At 35.4% G+C, this 22,522-nt stretch overlaps 1 protein-coding gene across 10 annotated transcripts; it reads right to left on the bottom strand.

Annotated features, from left to right (window-relative positions):
- Positions 1-15,192: 15,192 nt before the first annotated feature.
- Positions 15,193-18,288, bottom strand: LOC110886756. 10 transcript variants are annotated; one of them, XM_022134591.2, is made up of 12 exons: positions 18,051-18,287; positions 17,806-17,877; positions 17,528-17,668; positions 17,375-17,448; positions 17,195-17,286; positions 17,072-17,128; positions 16,871-16,965; positions 16,563-16,699; positions 16,282-16,379; positions 16,084-16,209; positions 15,888-15,994; positions 15,193-15,472 (listed from the first exon to the last, which is right to left on the bottom strand). In XM_022134591.2, exons 7-12 carry the CDS (start codon positions 16,883-16,885, stop codon positions 15,275-15,277), a joined length of 681 nt encoding a protein of 226 aa, XP_021990283.1. In that variant the 5' UTR covers positions 16,886-16,965; positions 17,072-17,128; positions 17,195-17,286; positions 17,375-17,448; positions 17,528-17,668; positions 17,806-17,877; positions 18,051-18,287; the 3' UTR covers positions 15,193-15,274. The 10 variants fall into 10 exon arrangements, 9 of the variants coding, with proteins under 9 accessions (XP_021990283.1, XP_021990285.1, XP_035831544.1 ...); XM_022134593.2 differs by having other exon boundaries at positions 17,072-17,089; XM_035975651.1 differs by having other exon boundaries at positions 17,072-17,286; positions 17,528-17,587; positions 17,660-17,668.
- Between the last annotated feature and the right edge of the window lie 4,234 nt (positions 18,289-22,522).

Raw genomic sequence — 22,522 nt, 5'->3', positions numbered from 1 at the left:
AAAACCTCTGATACAGATCATTTTCCCAAGGTTTATATATTAAATTTCAGCCCAATTGTTCAGATTCGCAAGTTTGCAAGGCATTACGAGCTATATATCAACAGTGAGGTATAATCAAGCTAGACACTAATCAGAATATAAATTCGTCGCTTGAGTTGACGTGGAGCTACCGGTCACGACGAGGTTGTCAAAACGATAGATCTATCAACAATTCCACACATGAAATATTAATGTTTAAATTGGCCCAGTTGCACCAAGTGCCACGTAATGGGACACCCAATATGCCAACCTCATTGAACAATATATATGTCCTACTAAAAAGTTAAATTTAATATTTGGTGTTATTCACACACCATCATCCTCCCCGTTTCTTCACGAAACAATTATATATTCATTCAAAACCTCCAAAACATGTTTTTCCTAAAAAAAAAAACATAACATATCATTTCCAAACCATATTTTTCATGAAAATACATTTATAATTTATTCAAAGGCATATTTTATACAAAAACGTATAATTATCATTTTTAAAGGCGTGTTCTTCCCCCAAAACAGTACATAAAACAGTAAAAGAGGGGTTAGTGACACTCACCTTTGTGTGCGTTTTTATATTAGCGCTATCCCTCAAATTGGTCTACACGACCTAAATTAAGTATGAATGATTTAATAGCCGATTATTCTATAAATACCTAAGTTTCTCCAATACTTAAAGGGAAGCTATATTCACACCCGTCAAAAAGGCTAACAAAAAGAAACGGAAAAATAAATTAACTTGCTTCAGGTGGGAGTCAAATCTGCGTCTGGACGTATAACACACTCACTCTTTTCCAAAACGTGAGAAGAGAGGATGGTAACAAGGATCGAACCCATGTCTGTAGAATAGCATACACGCGTATCAAACTATTGGGCTACCAGTAAACGCTAAACTAACTTGTCCCAATCGGGATTGAACGCGAAACCTCTGTCTCCCAACTTCACCCATAACCTTCACAAACTTCTTAAAAACCATTCATCATATATATACCATTTAAGTTTACTTAAAAATCTTCAACTTTATAAACTATAACTTTTTACTTTTGTAATATTTTATTATTACTAAAGCAAATAAAAAAGTACATAAGTAAAAATGAATGTAAAAGTTGGTGATGATGTGACAATGTTTTTGGATTTTCTTATTGGGTGGGTTTTTGATATTTTTGAGGAATGGGTGTTTTTATGATGTGGAAATGACTAGACACGTTGGGTGTTTTTAAGCCTCTTAGACCATGTGTAGTGGGGCTTGAAGTTCAAGCCCCTCTCTTGGGCATTATCTGACATGTGGTGTCCTAGTTAGCAAATGGGCATTATGGGGCTTGATGTTAAAAAGAGTGTAGTGGCATAATGCCTTAACAATAATTACTGAATTATTATATTTATTAAAGACAAAACAAATAATATTATGATGGATGAGTTGGATGATTGTTATTGGCCATTCAATAAAACAAACAATTTCATCCAGCGTTTTCATGGAAACGCCCAACCAAAATTTTGCTACAAAAAGCCTTAGGGACGGTGTTGCCATGTGAATGGGCTTTGTTTTGCCCATCAACGTCCAAACAAAGGACTACTACAGGTGGTCTTATTGTGGATGCTCTAATACAAACACAAATCTAACACCATAAAGGTTGTAAATAGTTCGTAGCTCGAAACATAATTGAAAATAGACCATGAAAAGACCGCTCATAATCGGCACCAATATAAAGGAATCGAACTTTCCTCGTTCATAAATTTTAGCAGAGCTCTAGCCAAGTTCTTTAAAAAAGGCGAGAAAAAAACCCATTCGCATTCTTTTGTTATATATATCCTCATGTTTTAAAGAAAGTTTATATTTTCTTATTGTTATATTTATTCATTTGTAAAAGAAAAATTCAAAATTTTCAAAAATTTAAAAATAAATGAGTTAGACTCGAGCTTTTTGTGTGTTGTTGTATCCAATAACCGATCCGTATCACAACCGGGTTCATCGGATATTTCGGGTATCGGGTTAGCATCCAAATCAGTCCAACGGCTAACATTTTCTATATCCACACGTCACTACAAAAAAAACAAACACCGTTAACTAAAACCAGTAAAACAAACATGCCTTTGATGGGGCGAAGCATCCAACTGAGAACAAAATTTATCGACATCAGCACAACACAGTGTGTTGAATAACCCAAGGGACTCATACAAGGGATTCTTGGGCGATGGAGCCATATACCCACCATCGACGATAACACCGAGGTTCCGGTGCTTGATCTCGACCGGTAGATCAAGCAGAGATCGAACCACAACCTTCATATCTGACATCAGCGTCACTGGAAGTATGTTGTGGCAGTTGATTAGCCGGAAACAACCCCACTCTTCACTAGCTGCAATCAGGTTGGACATTTGGTTGGGTAAATCGAGAAAATCGATTATTGGGATTGTACATTTGGTGGCCATGTTGGGTTTGTTAAAATTTGTGTGGGGAGCTAGTGAGTTGTTTATAATAAAGAATTAAAGATGAGGGGGGATAAGAAGGGGACCGTATGACAAAAGAGTGATGTGTTGTTTTGTGCAGTAAGATACGCGCATTTCATGTGTAGTGGTTAAGATGTGGTTTAGATTAGGGGTGTGCATGGGTCGGTTTTGGCCTAAAACCATAACGATTATCACGATATCAGTTAATGTATAACAACTCTCTCAAAAACCATTAAAATACTCCTATACATCCTAAAATACACCCCGTATACGAGGAACGGACCTAATATACCTTTATATTATTAAAAATCAAATAAAACAAATATTTATGGCCGCTCGCGGGGCGCGACCTAGACAGGCCAGTCTGTCGCGGGCCACGACAGGGTGACACCAGGCTCAACCCGGTTCCGCCACGTGGCCATAGGCGTGTGAAGGCTAGTCGTTGACTCGACTAAGCTAAGGCCTACCCTAGCATTCTCGCGGGCCACGAAGGCCTTGCCTTCTTTCTCTCGCGGGGCGCGAGAGAACCACGACCAGCCCTATAAAAAGGGGCCTCAGGCTCAGTTCATCATCGCTCAATTTCTTTTCTCTCTCAAGATATATAATAGCTAAAACTCTCGGGTATTATACCCCTAAAAAATGTAGCTCTGCCTCGTTGTAAGTATTATAACCCCCGGTTACGTATTAGTTACTCTGCCCGATTGATCTAGAGCTCCGTAACGCATGTCAAGGCTCTGCCTGACTCAGTCGTTGGAGTTCTGTCTCGGGGGTATAGCTAATGTAAATTGGGTTATCTTACTAACACGTGTGCATTGTTTAATTTTAATAGATTATAACCAGGAAGTCACCAGAAAGCAGTAGTATTATCTAAAACAGTAATGTGAGTACATCTTCTTTTGTAAACTGTTTTTACAAAACCTCAATTATTTTATAGTATATTTAACAGTGATTGAGTCTATGTATTCTACAATTACTGTCGGTATGTTTGAGTTTTGTATACATTACTTGTTACTACACTGTGAGTAGTAGCATGACCACAAGTCAGGATTGACAGTACTGTGGGTGGTAATTGGGTAGATAAAAACATCGTAATTGCTCTCAGTACTGTAAAGATATAAAATCCTGTTTTGATTAAAACTGGGATGCACTCGCCAGTATTTCTTGCTAATACAACTTTTTAAAACGCGTTCCAGGTAACAAAATGTGAAAGCAAATAGAAGCCAGCTGGAGAGCACTGAAGGCTTGGAAAAGTGGTTATAAAAAAGTTACCTAAATAAGCAAGAAGTTTTATTTCAATAAAATAGCGTTTATCCCTATAAACATATTGTAATGGAAACTTGGGTTTTTCCCATGTATTTATTATTTATAAAAATGTGGTGTTTTAACTCTGATAAACTATTTCCTAACTACGGTCCTGATGTTTAATTTTCGCTACCAAATTAATAAACACCCATACCACTAATCTGGATCTCGCGGCCGCCCGCTCCCGGGGTAGGGGTCGGGGGTTGCGACATAATGGATAACCACAACCATAACTGTTCGGTTATGGTTGTAACAACTCTCACTAAAAATAATACTTAGAATAATAATTATTTATTAAGGAAACCCTAATTGAGACACCCAAGTGATTCTACATTAACCCTAAAATTTTCAGAACAATCGGAATCAGGATCAGGGCCCCTAAAACTCAGGGGGGTAAAACCCTAGTGACGATTATCAATAAATCTCGTTGTCAAAATTTTAAATTTAAAAACTGTCAACTCAGCATAGCTAGTCCCGAACCTGGCTAGCCTATAAATAGACTGCTTCCCTTACGGACCGTAAGGGAAGTGGCTTACGGTCCGTAAGCGTGTCCAAAAATCAGTATAAATAGCAGACATTGGTACTTGCATTCTGTTGTTAGTTCGACGAAGAAATTCGTTGTGTATAGTACGTTATAAGCAGAAACAGTCCATAACACACACAATCACGAAGTGCTGCCGCAATTAGGGTAATAACTCGATCGCTATTACGATACAACGTCCGATCGATTATAACTATCCAACGATTGTCCGAGTGCTGCTCAAATTGAGCTTGTACTTTGATTATTCGTCGTGATTTCGACTTGAATATTTGAGTGCTGTTCGAATTCGGACTATGCTCTGTTATTCGTCGTGAATCCGTTGAATTATTAAGTATTGCACTTGTAAATCATTGTGAGGGTTTAATCTCGTGAATTGTCGTAACTGCTGTATTAGTTACTAACCCGTTTGTGTGTGTGCATTATTGTTAAATTAGGTTAATCAAGGCAAATCAGTAGGCTTGTACTTTGCTCGTTAATTCTGCAATGTGAGTCATTCTTTTTTTATCAACTGTTTTACAAAACTCCATGTTATTTTCAAAGTTATAATTACAGGGATTAAGTCGTTGTAATCACCAAATTACAGCCGGTATGTGGGGTTTTGTATACATTACTTGTTTCCCGTCACACTTGGACAAACGGGTGGCCAAGGGGTGATCTAACCATAGTCAAAGACTCCATTGGACAAATGGGCTAGCCAATGGATGGTCGAGTGACAAATACTGTGGGTAGTTGGATTGATATCAGAAACATTGTAATCGCTCTTAATACTTTGAATTATAACAAACGTAATGTTTTCAGTAAACTGAATGATTCACTCAGTATTTCCCCGCTGACAAAACCTTTTCCAAACATGTTTCAGGTGATATGTTGTGATCCAAGGAAAGTGCCGTGAAGCACTACAAGCTCAGAGAAGTGGCTCAATGTGAATAAATAAAGAAACATGTTTTGAGAAATAAAGATTTCCTTGTGAAATCATCTTATTGTAAATTATGGGATTTTATCCCTAAAACTTTATGTAATATATTAAACGGGCATTTTTAGTATTAAAAGATCATGTGTTAAAAGACTTCCGCTGTCACCTAAATTAAATACCACGGGTTTCCTATCCCACGGCTCTTGAACCGGGTCAAACCGGGGCCGAGGGCCGTGACAGGAAAATGTGGTATCAGAGCCACTGATCGAGCCACTGATTTAAGCCTATAAATTAAATATTTAACAAAATACTTAATTTTACTAATTGCTATTTTGTGATTATATGTGATTATTAACTGATTATTTATTAGATACAGTATGGGTAAACAAAAGCTTTCTGCTATCTACCACAAATTAGACACTACAACCACTGAAAAAGGAACCTCTTCCTCCAAACCCCTAGCAGATTTAAAAGAAGCAATTTTTGTTCGTAAAGCAAATTATGAAAATCCTCTTACCCCAGAGAAAAGAAATTCAATTCTTAGGAAGGGTCAGGAGAAAATAAAGAAACCCCAAGCCAAGAAAGTGAGGTTTAATCCAGAAATCCAGGAATTTGTTACTAGTCCACCTTGGGAGGACGAATTAGATGAAAAATGGGCAAATCTCTATATGCTAGCCACCGTAGCAGAAAATGCAAACCTCTAAAATACCGATAGGTCTAATCTAGTAGAAAATCACTACTCCGTAAATAAATAAATCAAAACCTAGTGTGTTCTTTTTCCTGATTACCCTTTGTATAAATTGGTATGCAATAAAACTTCAATGTTTATTTGTTAAACTTTGATCCAAAGTTTTAACTTAACATTTTTGTGCATTTTGCATATATGCTATCCAGCATGAATGAGATATCGAAAGCATTCCAGAATCTCAACCTCTACCCAGTACCAATTGAAGTCTCCCACGACTTTACTGGTTACATTGCTGACATAGAGGAACCCCTGGAATTCCAAGCTCCACCGCTGGAGAAAGCCAAACCTAAAAAGAGAAGAAGATATGTAGGATGGAGAAAAGTACGCAGGAGGAAGCCAGCCACTAGGAGACTTCCTAAAATAGAAAATCCTGTGAGCAAAGGAAAAGAAATAGAAACTGGAGAGAGTTCCAAACAAGCAGAAATAGAAATAAGGGAAGATATTAAGCAAAAGGGAATAGAGATCGGAGAGAGCTCTAAACAACCTGAGGAGATCACATTCCAAGATGAAATAGATCGTCTACTGGCGAATTGTGATGTCATAGAACCTATCAAAAATAATCTCTACTCTTACCCTGCCACAGCCCAATTCCCAATAAACTTAGAACCAACTATTCCAGACCCACTAATCCACACCCGACCTTTAGGCCAAATGGAAGAGTGGTGGACAAATGATTGGCAATTCCAAAATATGATCAATAGTCCCTATACTTTACTTCCTCAATTTGATCCAGAACCTATCCCCAACCCACCAATGAGCTATGAAAACCTGGCCGAACTTCATCAGTTTGGTGAAGAACTGATAGGTACAGGGATTAGGATCCGGGAAATAGGAGAACAAATCTCTTGGAAGTATGACGAGAGGGAGCGTCACTACTGAACTGCCAATTGATCAAAGAAAAGTGGGGTTGGAAAGTCTGTTTGTATAATAATAGTAATAGTGAAATCTAACTCTGTAAAATGGGAAATAAAACATTGTAAGAAAGATAGTGTGTATTGACGCCTATATAATCTATCAAACAAAGTAGAAGTCGAGAAAATCGACAATTTTGGTTATAGATATGTGTTGTAAGGTTTTATGTGTTTATATGTAATTGCCTTGTTATATTTAACTAGCAATTATTTGACACTAATAAATTACACTCATACCAATTATCAAATGGAAAACGCTAGTAATGAACCAGTTAATGAAGAGAATCAATCTGAGCAAAATCAGGAAAACCAATACATGACTAGACAAGATATTGAAAATATCATCACTCAAGGGATAGCTAGTGCTATTCCTGCAATCATGGCTGCTGCTCAGAAACCTGTGGAACCACAACAAATCATTCCTAGTAAACGTACCCAGGAAGACAATTTTAGCCATAGTGTAAATGGAGGCGGCAATCATGACAATAATAATCCACGACAGGCTCCACCTCCTAAGAAAATGAAAGCTGCAACGCTTGGTTGCACTTACAAGGAATTTATTGCTTGCAAACCTGCTGAATTTGCAGGTAACGAAGGAGCAACTGCAGTACTACGTTGGTTGGAGAAAACCGAAGCAGTAATTGCAATAAGTAAATGTGCCGAAGAAGATCAAGTTATGTATGCGTCGAATTTATTCAAAGAAGGGGCGTTAGAGTGGTGGAACACTGTATTGCAAGCAAAAGGAAAAAGGGTGGCCTATGCAATGAACTGGGAAGAATTTAAGAGTCTTGTAGAAAGAAAATTCTGTCCCGAATACGAAAAGGAACAAATGGCCAACAAATTCCTAAATCATCGTATGATAGGCGTAGATTGTCGGAGATATACTTCGACATTCTTCGAATATGCGAGAGTGGTACCTACCCTGGCTTCGCCAGAACCAGTACTCATTTCCCGTTATATTTGGGGATTAATCGGAGAAATCCGTAACATCGTTAAGGCTGCGAGACCACGCACTATTGACGATGCTGTGGAGTTAGCTAATACCTTAACCGATGAACTGGTACGCACAAGAGAAGAAGATCGAAAGAAGGAATTGGCTCAGAAGATTACCCAAGGATTTCGTGTGGGTAATACTAAGAAAAGAGGAACAGGGCAATCCTCATCACCTCCTTTCTGCAGAAATTGCAAGAAGAAACACTATGGACAATGTAATATAATCTGCAACTTTTGCAAGGCAAGAGGCCATCGTGAAGAAGACTGTAGAAGGAAAACAAGAATTTGTTATAACTGCAGAGAAACGGGACATTTCCAATCTGAATGTCCTAAGTTAGCCAAACCAGCAGACAACAAAGCCAAACAAGCCGACGGAGCTACTAAGAAAAATGCACGAGCATTCCAGTTGACCACTCAAGAAGCTGAATTCATCCCAGATGTGATAGCTGGTACGTTCCTAGTTCACGACGTGTTTGCAAAAGTATTATTTGACTCTGGTGCAAACCAAAGTTTTATTAATACTTCATTCTGCCAAGCTCTTAATTTACCATTAACTACCCTTAGGAAGATTTTTACGGTCGAAATCGCAGAAGGGAATTCTGTTAACATAGACAAAGTTTTGCAAAAAGGAAAAATAGAACTATTAGGCCATAAGTTTTCTGCAAATCTGTTACCTATGAAATTAGCCGGATTCGATGTGGTATTAGGAATGGATTGGTTAGTAGCCAACCATGCTCGAATCCTATGTAATAAGAATTCCGTAGAAATTCATACCCCCACAGGAGAGGTGATTTTGATTACAGGAGATAGACCTCGAAAGCCAGTGAAATTCATATCAGTAATGAAATTGGCTAGTTATTCGAGAAAACAAGAAATGGTGTATATGATTTCTGTAATCATTAACACTAAAAGTAAGGAACTGCAGGACATCCCTGTAGTCTCAGAATACCCAGATGTCTTTCCGGAAGAATTACCTGGGTTACCACCTGATAGAGAAGTAGAATTTAGAATTCATTTAATTCCGGGTACTACACCAATAGCCAAGGCACCTTATCGATTAGCACCCGCCGAAATGCTAGAATTGAAAAAGCAATTAGACGAATTACTAAGCAAAGGATTTATACAACCTAGTTCATCCCCTTGGGGAGTACCAGTGTTGTTTGTGAAAAAGAAAGATGGATCGATGAGGATGTGTATTGATTATAGAGAGTTGAATAAAGTTACAATTAAAAATCGATACCCATTACCTAGGATCGATGATCTCTTTGATCAACTTCAAGGCGCTAGGTATTTTTCTAAGATTGACTTAAGATCCGGATATCACCAACTGAAGGTACAAGAAGAAGACATACCTAAAACTGCTTTCAGAACTAGGTATGGTCATTATGAGTTTACAGTCATGCCCTTTGGACTACGAATGCCCCAGCAGCATTCATGGACATGATGAATAGGATCTGTAAACCATACTTGGATAAATTTGTGATCGTTTTCATTGACGATATACTTATTTATTCCAAAAGCCAGAAGGAACATTGCAAGCACCTACATGTACTCTTAACTTTATTAAGAAAAGAAAAGCTCTATGCCAAATTCTCGAAATGTGAATTTTGGCTGCAAGAAGTGCAATTCTTAGGTCATGTGGTAAATCACGAAGGAATTCATGTAGATCCTGCTAAAATAGAAGCAATCACTAAATGGAAGGTCCCTCAAACAGCTATGGAAATTAGAAGTTTTCTAGGCTTAGCTGGACACTACAGAAGATTTATTAAGGATTTCTCTAAGATAGTTGTACCCTTGACTAAATTGACCTGTAAAGCCGTTAAGTTTGAATGGGGACCTAGACAAGAAGAAGCTTTCAGGATTTTAAAACACCGCCTGACAAATGCTCCAATTTTAGCCTTACCCGAAGGAATAGAAGATTTCGAAGTATATTGTGATGCCTCAAGGTTAGGATTTGGATGTGTGTTGATGCAACGCAAGAAGGTAATTGCGTATGCCTCTAGGCAGTTGAAAAAGCATGAAGAGAATTATACGACTCATGACTTAGAATTAGGAGCCATAATTTTTGCCCTTAAGATCTGGAGACATTATCTGTATGGAAGTAAGTTTACTGTTTATACAGATCATAAAAGCTTAAGATACATATTTGGGCAAAAAGAATTAAATATGAGACAAAGAAGATGGATGGAAATCCTAAATGATTACGACTGTGATATTCAATATCACGAAGGAAAGGCAAACGTAGTCGCGGATGCCTTAAGTCGTAAGTATCATGAGAAGCAAAAGCGAGTCCGTGCTCTTAGATTAAATCTACAAATAGATTTAATTGAGCAATTAAAGGAAATTCAGGAAACAGCAATCAAGGACGAAGCAGAAGGAATGAAAGGTTACATTAAAGAACTAGAACAAGGAAATGATGGAATTTGGAAATTCCATAAGAAACGAATTTGGGTACCTAAGCAAGGAGAATTAAGAAATAAGATTTTAGAAGAAGCTCATAAATCTAGGTATACTATACATCCAGGAAATAATAAGATGTACCAAGATTTAAGGAAGAATTTCTGGTGGATAGGTATGAAAAAGGATATAGCCGAATACGTATCTAAGTGTTTAACCTGTTCCCAAGTTAAAGCCGAACATCAGAAACCTTCAGGACTACTACAACAATTGGAAATGTCTCTATGGAAATGGGAACTCATAACAATGGATTTCGTTACTAAGTTACCCAAAACCAGAAAAGGTAATGATGCGATTTGGGTAATTGTGGACCGATTAACCAAATCAGCTCACTTCCTACCAATGAAAGAAACCTTTAGCATGGAAAGGTTAGCAAAGTTGTATGTAGATGAAATCGTATCCTTACATGGAGTTCCGCTCTCCATTGTATCAGATAGGGATAGTCGTTTCACTTCCCATTTCTGGACTAGTTTCCAGAAAGCAATGGGAACCCAACTAAATCTGAGTACTGTATATCATCCACAAACTGACGGACAAAGTGAAAGGACGATACAAACTTTGGAAGACATGCTCCGAGCATGTGTAATAGATTTTGGTGGTAATTGGGATAACCACTTACCTTTAATTGAATTCTCCTATAACAATAGTTATCATTCAAGCATTGAAACTGCTCCATTCGAGGCACTGTATGGACGCAAGTGCAGAACTCCAGTATGTTGGGCAGAAATAGGAGAAAATCAACTATCAGGTCCAGAAATCGTACAAGAAACTACTGACAAGATAACTCAGATCAAAGAAAGACTGAAAACGACTCGAGATCGTCAGAAGAGCTATGCAGACAATCGTCGCAAACCATTAGAATTTCAAGTCGGAGACAAAGTACTATTGAAAGTTTCTCCTTGGAAAGGAGTAGTACGATTTGGTAAGAAAGGAAAACTGAGTCCAAGGTATGTCGGACCATTCCCAGTGATACAACGTATAGGACCAGTTGCTTATCGTCTACAACTACCAGAAGAACTCGCTGGAATACATGATGTATTTCATGTATCCAACCTCAAGAAATGTTTATCAGACGAATCCCTGGTAGTACCTCTTCAAGATGTAGAGGTAAACGAAAAACTAAAATTCATAGAAAAACCACTACAAATCGAAGATAGAAAAGTCAAGTTTCTCAAGCACAAACAACTAGTCCTGGTCAAAGTCAAATGGAATTCAAAGAGAGGACCAGAATACACTTGGGAGCTGGAATCAGAAATGAAGCGCAAATATCCTCATTTATTCCAATAAATCTCGAGGACGAGATTTTTATTAAGGTGGGGAGGATGTAAAAACTCTCACTAAAAATAATACTTAGAATAATAATTATTTATTAAGGAAACCCTAATTGAGACACCCAAGTGATTCTGCATTAACCCTAAAATTTTCAGAACAATCGGAATCAGGATCAGGGCCCCTAAAACTCGAGGGGTGGGGGGGGTAAAACCCTAGTGACGATTATCAATAAATCTCGTTGTCAAAATTTTAAATTTAAAAACTGTCAACTCAGCATAGCTAGTCCCGAACCTGGCTAGCCTATAAATAGACTGCTTCCCTTACGGACCGTAAGGGAAGTGGCTTACGGTCCGTAAGCGTGTCCAAAAATCAGTATAAATAGCAGACATTGGGACTTGCATTCTGTTGTTAGTTCGACGAAGAAATTCGTTGTGTATAGTACGTTATAAGCAGAAACAGTCCATAACACACACAATCACGAAGTGCTGCCGCAATCAGGGTAATAACTCGATCGCTATTACGATACAACGTCCGATCGATTATAACTATCCAACGATTGTCCGAGTGCTACTCAAATTGAGCTTGTACTTTGATTATTCGTCGTGATTTCGACTTGAATATTTGAGTGTTGTTCGAATTCGGACTATGCTCTGTTATTCGTCGTGAATCCGTTGAATTATTAAGTATTGCACTTGTAAATCATTGTGAGGGTTTAATCTCGTGAATTGTCGTAACTGCTGTATTAGTTACTAACCCGTTTGTGTGTGTGCATTATTGTTAAATTAGGTTAATCAAGGCAAATCAGTAGGCTTGTACTTTGCTCGTTAATTCTACAATGTGAGCCATTCTCTTTTTATCAACTGTTTTACAAAACTCCAAGTTATTTTCAAAGTTATAATTACAGGGATTAAGTCTTTGTAATCACCAAATTACAGCCGGTATGTGGGGTTTTGTATACATTACTTGTTTCCTGTCACACTTGGACAAACGGGTGGCCAAGGGGTGATCTGACCACAGTCACAGACTCCATTGGACAAATGGGCTAGCCAATGGATGGTCGAGTGACAAATACTGTGGGTAGTTGGATTGATATCAGAAACATTGTAATCGCTCTTAATACTGTGAATTATAACAAACGTAATGTTTTCAGTAAACTGAATGATTCACTCAGTATTTCCCCGCTGACAAAACCTTTTCCAAACATGTTTCAGGTGATCTGTTGTGATCCAAGGAAAGTGCCGTGAAGCACTACAAGCTCAGAGAAGTGGCTCAATGTGAATAAATAAAGAAACATGTTTTGAGAAATAAAGATTTCCTTGTGAAATCATCTTATTGTAAATTATGAGATTTTATCCCTAAAACTTTATGTAATATATTAAACGGGCATTTTTAGTATTAAAAGATCTTGTGTTAAAAGACTTCTGCTGTCACCTAAATTAAATACCACGGGTTTCCTGTCCCACGGCTCTTGAACCGGGTCAAACCGGGGCCGAGGGCCGTGACAATGGTGGTTATGATAAACACCCATTCTTTTAGTATGACAGCGGATCTGGGTTTTGTGTTACAAATCTAGGTTCAGTGTTATAGATCTGGATAGCAAGTGATGGTTCGAATCCTGTTGACGACTATCCTCTTATTTGATTTTTTTATATTTAAAAAAAAACAAGATATAAGAATATGTAGATCTGGGTAGCACATATCGGTCTTATAGGTGTTTTAAGAGCCGAAGATAAGATGATGATTGATTTTCGAAAAGCAAAATATTATTGGTGTTGGTGCAGGAAGATATAAAAAAGGACCTTACATCCCGTATTTGATGAGAAAAAAGAAGTGATGTCAATTAAATTATCCATAAAAGGTCCTCATCCTCATGTTGGTAATGAAAAAACTGTTCTAAAAGCACCTTTTTTAAAGCGACTCTACAACCCAAAATTATATAACTAATTAACTTTAAATAAAAGTCTTTTTCACCATTTTACCAAGTGATTGTCTAAATCTTTTTCGCCATTTTACCGGTGGTTATCTAGTGAATATGTGGCTACTCGAATTGAATCATTACACGGGACATCATCCCTTTTGAACAGAGAACGTCCCAGAGGAAACCTTAATTATTTTTTATTTTGAAACTAATTGTGTGTATTACTTTATATTTTTACTAGGTTATAACCCCGTGTATTACACAGGTTGAATAAATAAATTTTATATACTAAATAATAAAACAATATATCTTTAAAAATATCATTTATTGCACGGGTTGAATAAATATAATTTTATATATTAAATAATAAATAATTATATCTATAAGAACCATATTGTACGGGTTGAATAAATGTAATTTTATATACCAAATAAAAAAGTTATATCTTTAAAACCATGTGTATTACACGAGTTGAATAAATGTAATTTTATATACCAAATAATAAAAAAATTACATCTTTAAAAATATGCGCATTACACGGTTTGAATATATGTAATTTTCTATCCTAAATAATAAAAAATATATATCGTTAAAAAACCCCGTGTATTGTACGAATTGAATAAATCTAATTTTGTATATCAAATAATAAAAAGTTATATCTTAAAAAACCGCATGTATTACATGGGTCGAGTAAATGTAATTTTCTAAGTGAAAATAAAAAATATTTAATATATTAATACAAAGTTTGGTTTTCGTGATAAAAATAGATTATCATGTTGCAAAATTTGTTAACGAAGTCTCAATAAATTTAACCCTTTATTTAAAACTCCGTAAATGTATAAATGATAAATAATATTAGTTAATTTTATTTTAAGTTTCGTAAAGTCTATTTGATACCAACCTAAACAAAACGTTCAAATATAATTAATTCAAATAAATAATATTATAAATGAGAAGGAGATTAAAATAAATAATAATTATCCAAAAGATATTAGACTAATAATATTTAGGAGATGAGTTATTTATAATATAAGATATTAACTAAATAATATTTAGTAGGAGAGTTATCTATAATTAATTAGAAGAGATTAAACTAAAATAATAATTATGTATAAGAGATGGTCTAATATGATGACAAGTGTCCTAAAGTGGTTTCTTTTATTATATAGTAAAGATAAAGACTAGGTTTTTACCCGGGATTGCTTCCCGGGCTCGGGAAACTTAGTTATATTAATTACTATTTGTTATTAATACGACCACATTACATCAAGCCCGCTCTACTGTAGGAGTATATGGTCAATAGGTTATAACCCGTGAACTTCACAAGATGGAAAATCTAATGTAAATGAATCTTAAATGTGTAAATGAAAAAAAAATACCAATACCAGTCATAAGTCATAAAAACGAATACCGGTACAAGGTTTTGATTATAACAATGCAGGTTGTGATGTCGGTATTAGTTTGAATCGGTTCATCGCATTTACTAATTTGAATAAAACTATTTTTTCAAAATAGTTTATGTAGGCATGTTGAGAAAAATCATATTAAATACAGTCATGTATTCAACTTAAAAAAAAAAAAGATAATAAGGCGAGCTATGGAAGGAAAATCAAATTAAATGGGTTAAAGCATATGTTATTTAAAGTATAAACGGTGAAAGTGAAACGTAAATAAATATCACTATAATAAGATTGAAAAATTGTTACAATTCATCGAGGTTTACAATTCATAGGTATGGCTATCTGGCATTAAAAGTAAAAAAATAAAGGTCTGGTTCGGGAATGATTTCTTGATCAAATTCCATAACTGTCTTTATTTCGAGGCTTGGTTCAGGATTAAGTTTCAGAGAACGGAATCCATGAAAATGGGCTGTAAACATTAACAATCCTATGACTAATAGTAGTAGCAAATGTGTCCATAGTTGAATAGTAGAAACCTGCAATGTATATAGTGGGTCGATTTGGTTATGTTTTATCTCTAATTGGTCAAATAGTTGAACCAAAGGATTTAGATAAAAAGGCAACAAGTCAGTCAACATTATAAGAAGCTCCTAAATTTCATATAAAAAAAAGGCTGGACTATTTTTGTGATGATACAACTTTTGTAATCATATTTATCACATTAATTATGTAGAAAATTTAAAAAAAATGGATAAATGGCTTCATCGGTCGGCCCAAACTGACCCAGCCTGCTTCAACCTGTATTTTACAATTATCCGTGTGGCCCGTTACCCGACTTGCTCAGTTTTCCCATCTAGTCAGCATCATTGCTGAAGTAAAAAAAACACATAAAAACCAGTTGCACGTGTAAGTGAAACAAAAAATACTGCTATTATTATTGCAGAATCTTGCCTTGCTAATTGCGAGTCTGGATTTGCAGGGAAGATTCCTATCTGCATGCTCAAGAGCATAACGCACCAAGTCAATGATAGTCAACTCAGTTGTCAGTTCACAGTTATCTGCTAGAACAAAAACATTGAAAAGTCAACTCATTCTCAAGCTAGAACACTGACGGAAACGACAACTGAAAGGACATCAGATGAATAACCTGGAACATCAAATGTTTGTTTACTTGGATGAACACCAAGTAGATGTCCTAGATAAACACCAACACGCGCACGTTCAGAGATTGAAAGTAGATCTCCATGTGTAATTGCGATAACATGTTTATGATCTGAAACATTGATCATAGAAGTTGTCGAAGATATCCAAATAAAAATAAGCTTAGAACATGTGTGTTAAGTACCTTTAAAAGACAAAAATGGTGAACTGAAAACTTCAGTAACTGCATGAATGTATTGTGTGTCTGCATGCCTGTTCTCCATACATTTCAAAACAGAGAGCCCGTTTACCACAAATATAACAAAATCAACTCTCCTTCTTTCATAAGTCAGGTGTTTATCTTAGCCGTTTTTACACTTCATTCTGCCCCGTTGACTTGAACTATCCGATGCACTAACATAAATAAAAAAATCATTTTTAATAAGTATCTGCGTACGAATTTGCACACAAGTTAAGAGAATCAACCTTTTCATCGATTCTCCATGACGGACGCCTTTTGTCATCCATTGCTTAATCATCTCTAAATTTTGAGTTAAATTATTGGAAAATCCACGAGTGTCGTAAAAACATAAAGACATTGAGTTTCTTGGTATCATGTACTCCTGTAGGAAGGTAGGTATGAATTGGGTTTATGATATAAGAAATGACAATGTAAAGAAAGTCGAATATCACTCCATCTAAGTATAGGTATGAATGTCAGAGTGTGAAAGTTTTTCAATTAAACACAAACCAAAAGCATCTAAATTTACAACTTAATCCATATAGAGAGCAACCTTGGTCCGCAACATGTAGCCAACGATGAAACCCTCAAATTGCTACTCGGAAGCGCCCCTTGCGATTCAAGCTCACTTATCATACTCTGCACAACCTAACAGCAAACAAAACCCCAATAATCAACACCAACACCACCCCTACTCCTACCAACACCAACCCTACTCTTTTAACCCTAAAATCATCCAAAAACCAGACAATACCTTTCGAGAATCACAAGACTGAGTCGAAAAAATAATCAACCACACTTTATCAAAATTCTACAAGATCAATCTCCATTTCAATCAAACAAAAGAAACAGATCAAGAACAGAGCTGGTTACTTACTTGAGCAAATTCAGTAACAACACAGAACCCTGTGGACTCTCAAACGAATCTAACATTTGAATAATATTCTCATGTTTCAATTTTCTCAAAATCTACAAAAACAGGCATCATATGAGTTAAACCCTAACACACACACACACACACACACATATATATATATATATATGACATTAATAATACCTCAATTTCTTGTCTGAGATTTGAGTATCCTATTCACTTTTACCATGCTTGAGTATGAACTTCATTGCAACAGTCTATTCTTCCAAATAGATAAACACATATTCAAAACAAAAGAAAAAGGTTTGAAAAACCGATGAATCTGAAAGCGAATACCTAACTGGTGAACTTGTGTCTCCACTTGTATATTTTACAGCAGGATCCTTCACCTACACACTAGAACACAACATTACATCTAAAACCACAAACCCTAGCTTCTCAAACTCCCAAATTTCCTCAAATCCTCACCGTTTCAACCTGTAAAACCAATAAAACAATCAGAATCAAATGCTCGATCTCGTAAACACGTCCAACGAACAGATTACACTAACATATTTTTCAGATAACACGAACAGATTTTTTGAAATCTCGCCTTGTCTGAGTACGATTGTTACCTTTTAATCAAATACCGATTCTCAAACACATCCAACGAACAGATTACACGAACATAACAAAATCACCTTCATCTACATAAACAAAAAAAATGATTACAAAGTAGCATGATTTCAAACCCTAAATTAGAAAAAAGGAATCATTACAAACAGCGATGAAAGATAGAAGAAATGGATGAAATCGAACGAAATCATCCATGAAAGACAGAAGAAATCATACCAAAATAAGAATAGATACATTCACTTACCAGATGTTAATGAAATCGTAAGAGATAGTGGTGGATTTTCTTGATCAGCGGCGACAGAGATTAGGGTTTTTGGATTTTCTTGATCGATGAGGTTGAGAGAAGATTACAGTGAAATCAAAAAGTGAAGGAGATGAATGAAGCAGCGGAGCGGAGGAAACTTTGTATCTAGGGTTTGTGAGAAAGTGAGATAAAAGAAAAAAAGGGACAGAGTACTGTTGGGCGGGAAAGTGATGCCCTAATTTAATGACACGTGGCCCAAATAACCTTTCATTTATTATATACTAGTTGTAGGACCCTTGTAACCACACAGGTTCATGGAATGGAGTCAGCGTATGACAAGAGGTTGACTTTCACAGGTTTTAGAAGCAATTTGACCTCCAGCACTCTGGTCAACTATCTCGAATGACTTTACAGAAGCTTGAGATTTACATTGGACAAAATCATCACTAACAATATGCACATCAGTCTCCACTGCAGCAGGCGGCAGATTCAAGTCAGACCTTCTTGCTACTGCTACTTTCCTTGAAAACGGGTCCAGTCGATACTCGTGACGTGTAATATCGATCTCCTTTTCTGGGAGAGGATAATGCCGACATAATCTTGCTGTTGATTACCCTTTAATCAATCAGAAAGAAAGGAAACAACCCACAAAACTAAGATAGTATCAGAACTATGACCATAATGTTAAAAAATAAGCATATGTACACAAATTTTGATATCAAATCTGACTTAAGCATTTCAACAAATACCTGATGGCCAAAACACTATCTCCAATAGTAAACATATTAGTCTTATCAACAGTAAACGATACAAGTAAAACTGTAAAGCAGGTATGATATCAAACCCATTTTCCTCGATTGTTAAACAGCGAACTAAAACCCTAAACCTCCAATCACTTTATAGTTCAAGACAAAATTAAAAATCCAGATAGCAAACACAGTAGAAAGTAGAGATTTTTTTTAAGTATTCAGAAATTAAGTAAAGTATGAAGAACTTACCTGATAATCGGATCGAGAAACAATCAGTGGAGGCCTACACAGATCCAACAGTGACATGGTCACCTTCTTTCACTCGGAAACAATGTGCTTCTCATAACTGCATACAACACATAAATGGCGCTTATCATAACTGCATACAACACATAAATGGCGCTTATCATAACTGCATACAACACATAAATCTTGCAAATTGGATTAGTTATGGATAAGAACACTGGTAAATTGCAGCAAAGGGTTTTGACTCTCTGAATCTAACCGCTGATACTTCTTCACATAATGGAGGTAATCCCGATGAAAAATATTGGTCCTAACCATTTTCACACTGTCGCAACTACCAGCAAGAATACGACCTCTAATGAAGACATCACCAATGAAAGGACACTTCATGTCAATGTAAGTTCCTAAAGCAATCAAATATCGGATCATGTCTCAGACAAATGTCGGAAATTCTTTAAACAAACCTAAAAGAATAATGTAATCTCTCTTAACTGAACAACACATTTACATAATCCTTCCATTCCCGAAACACAGTCCATATATTACACCCAAGTCATCACTCAACTTTACAAACCATTTCACTTAAACCGACTTGCATTCTTGCGAAAATAGAAACAATCACCCAAATACACTAACTTTAGCATAGAATTTCAAAGTAATCAACATTTCATTTGCAATGGAAATTCAGAAGAAATATTTTAGAAAATCAATCAACCTACTTGACTTTCTAAAGTAAACAATATTCATTTCACAGTAATATGAAACCGATTAACAATCTTTGTTCAAAATAAGTGGGAAAAAAGAACATTTTGGCAAAAAACAACAACAAAAATGGGTGGATCATGGATGAATCGATATTGACCTAAAATCAAGATTCAACACCAACTACAAGAACATAATCAACATCAATAAAGATATTTGCATTTTAAAAAATAGAATGCCACAAAAACCACCCAAAACCTAAAATCAAACTTGAAACATGAAACAGATTAACAATCTTTGTTCAAAATAAGTTACGAATTACGAAAATCCGAGACAGAAACTTACCATCAATACAATACATCTGTGAAGTAGCAGATGACGAAAAAGTAAACATGTTTCCAGAAAATAATGTCGCCGCAGCCGGTTCCTCCACCGCCTCCACGCCGGAAAAACGGTTGTTTTCACCGTAGATTATATAGATACCCACATATGAACCCTAGAAGTTCAAATCTGTGTTAAAAAACAAACTGAGAAAGGAAGATCAAATATGAGAGTAGGATTTCTAACCTTAAATTTGTATTGATTTGTGAAGGAGGCAACATGAACTACCGATTTGAGTTTGAATCTGAAATGATTTGAGATAGGTTTTTTAGTGAGAGAGAGATAGAGAAGAAAAGAGGGCGGTTTAATTCCCTGGCATTTATTGAGCCCCTTCTCTATTCTCTATTTTGAATTTCAAATTTCAAAATTCAAATTATATCTCTATCTATATTAATATAATATAGAAGATAGATTTATATTAAATTAAATATAAACATAAATATAAATTTACAAAAGGGAATAATGACATCAGCATAAACATGTGGTATACCTTAGGAGTTGACACATAGGTAGATTTACATCAGCCAAAAGTCTTTTATTATAGATAGTATAGATAATAGATTTTGATTTATGTTTCAGTGACTCACGTTACTAGCCATAATACATAGATTTTGACTTTTTGTGGCAGAGTTTAGTTGTTCAAATATTTTAAATTTGGGGTTGTTTTGTTTGAATTTGGATGAGTTTTATTCATCGGTCAAAATTTTTGTGTTTAAAGTATGCAAATGTAATTTTTGTGTTTAAAGTATGCAAATGTTTGTTGCTATGCACCTAGGGGTTTTCTACACATGTGCTACTATTTTGGTTAGGGTATTTGTCTAGGTTTTGTAGGTTTGTCTACATTTACGTTTGATGTAAATCATATTTACGTTGTTTGTAAAATGATAGCTTATGATTTTTTGTTGTCTAAGTTTACGTTTGGTGTAAATTCCAGATTTACACTAGGTTTTAGAGAAAAATTTGATGTAAAAACATTTTACGTCGATGTAAAAATATTTAAGTTAGTGTAAAAATGGTGTAACAAATTCATGTTTGTACATTTTTACTTTTACATACGTTTATAAATTCACGTTTGTAAATTTTTCGTTTTACGTACGTTGTCGAATGTAAAAAAAAACTTTCGCATGATGTCACACGTAAAGGTTTTTTATATGTGATTTCGAATGTCAAAACTTTTGTTTATGCGTAGTTTCGAATGTAAATTTTTTGTTTACATACGATAAAAAAAGTACGTAAACAAAAATTTTGACATTCGAAATCGCACATAAACAAAAATTTTGACATTTGAACTCACATGTTAAAAAAAAACCTTTTACGTGTGACTTTAAATTCGACAGTTAAAAAAACGTTAAATGTAAGAAAATGTTTTTATACATACAGTAAAAAAAGTACGTAAACAAAAATTTTGGCATTTGAAACTGCACATAAACAAAAAATTGACATTCCAAATCACATATTAAAAAACCTTTACATATGAATATATGCAAGCGTGTAAAAGTTGGACGTAAAAAATTTTACGTCAACTTTTACACGAATACAAGCGTGTAAAAGTTCTACGTAAAAAAATACGTCAACGTTTACACAATAACACGAATACAAATGTGAAAAAACTTTTACGTAAAAAACATTTTACATTCGACAACTTTTACACGAATACAAGTGTGAAAAAAACTTTTACGTAAAAAACATGTTACATTCGACACCGAGTGTAAAAAAACTTTTGACACTCTACACCACACGTAAAAAAACATTTACGTGGGACCTTACATTCGACATCTAAAAAAAACATTGTCAATCGACACCCGGGCGTAAATCGGATTATGTTCTTGTACAAACTCCCGCCTGAATTTTCGTTACCTTTATGTCTTTTCTTTTGATTTCGTGGGGTGTTGGGCTTTATGATTAAAGACGAGGATAACACACAACAAAAGAAGAAAAAGTTGAGTTTATTTTTTCGCACAAGTTTGGTGATTCTTACATCAATGTAAATATGTGTTTTAAGGATTTATGACGAAAAAGATCAAGGGGAAAACGAACTAGTTGATTTAATGTTTTTTCTTGTTTTGATTTGATGGACAACAAACTAGTTGTATTAATGTAAATATATGTTTTGTTCAAAATATTATTGTTTTTACAAATGTAATTTTCTATGTTATATTTTTAATGTAATGTTTTTATTTTTTATTTTTTGTTTTGGAGAAAAATGTCCGGATAGTCCCTCTGGTTTCGCCTTTTTTCACCTATAGTCCCCAACTTTCTAAAATTACCTGAATAGTCCCCAAGTTTTCATTTTTTGTTCCCGGGTAGTCCTTGGGTCTAATTTCAGTTTGTTTTCTCTGTTAAAATGATGTGAAATGACAAAAATACCCTTACTAAAAAAACAAAATAACTTAA

Source organism: Helianthus annuus, chromosome 7 (genome assembly GCF_002127325.2).
Source record: "Helianthus annuus cultivar XRQ/B chromosome 7, HanXRQr2.0-SUNRISE, whole genome shotgun sequence".
Taxonomy (NCBI): Eukaryota; Viridiplantae; Streptophyta; class Magnoliopsida; order Asterales; family Asteraceae; genus Helianthus; species Helianthus annuus.
Note: the sequence above shows the minus strand (reverse complement) of the source record. Positions and strands in the feature narration are given on the sequence as shown.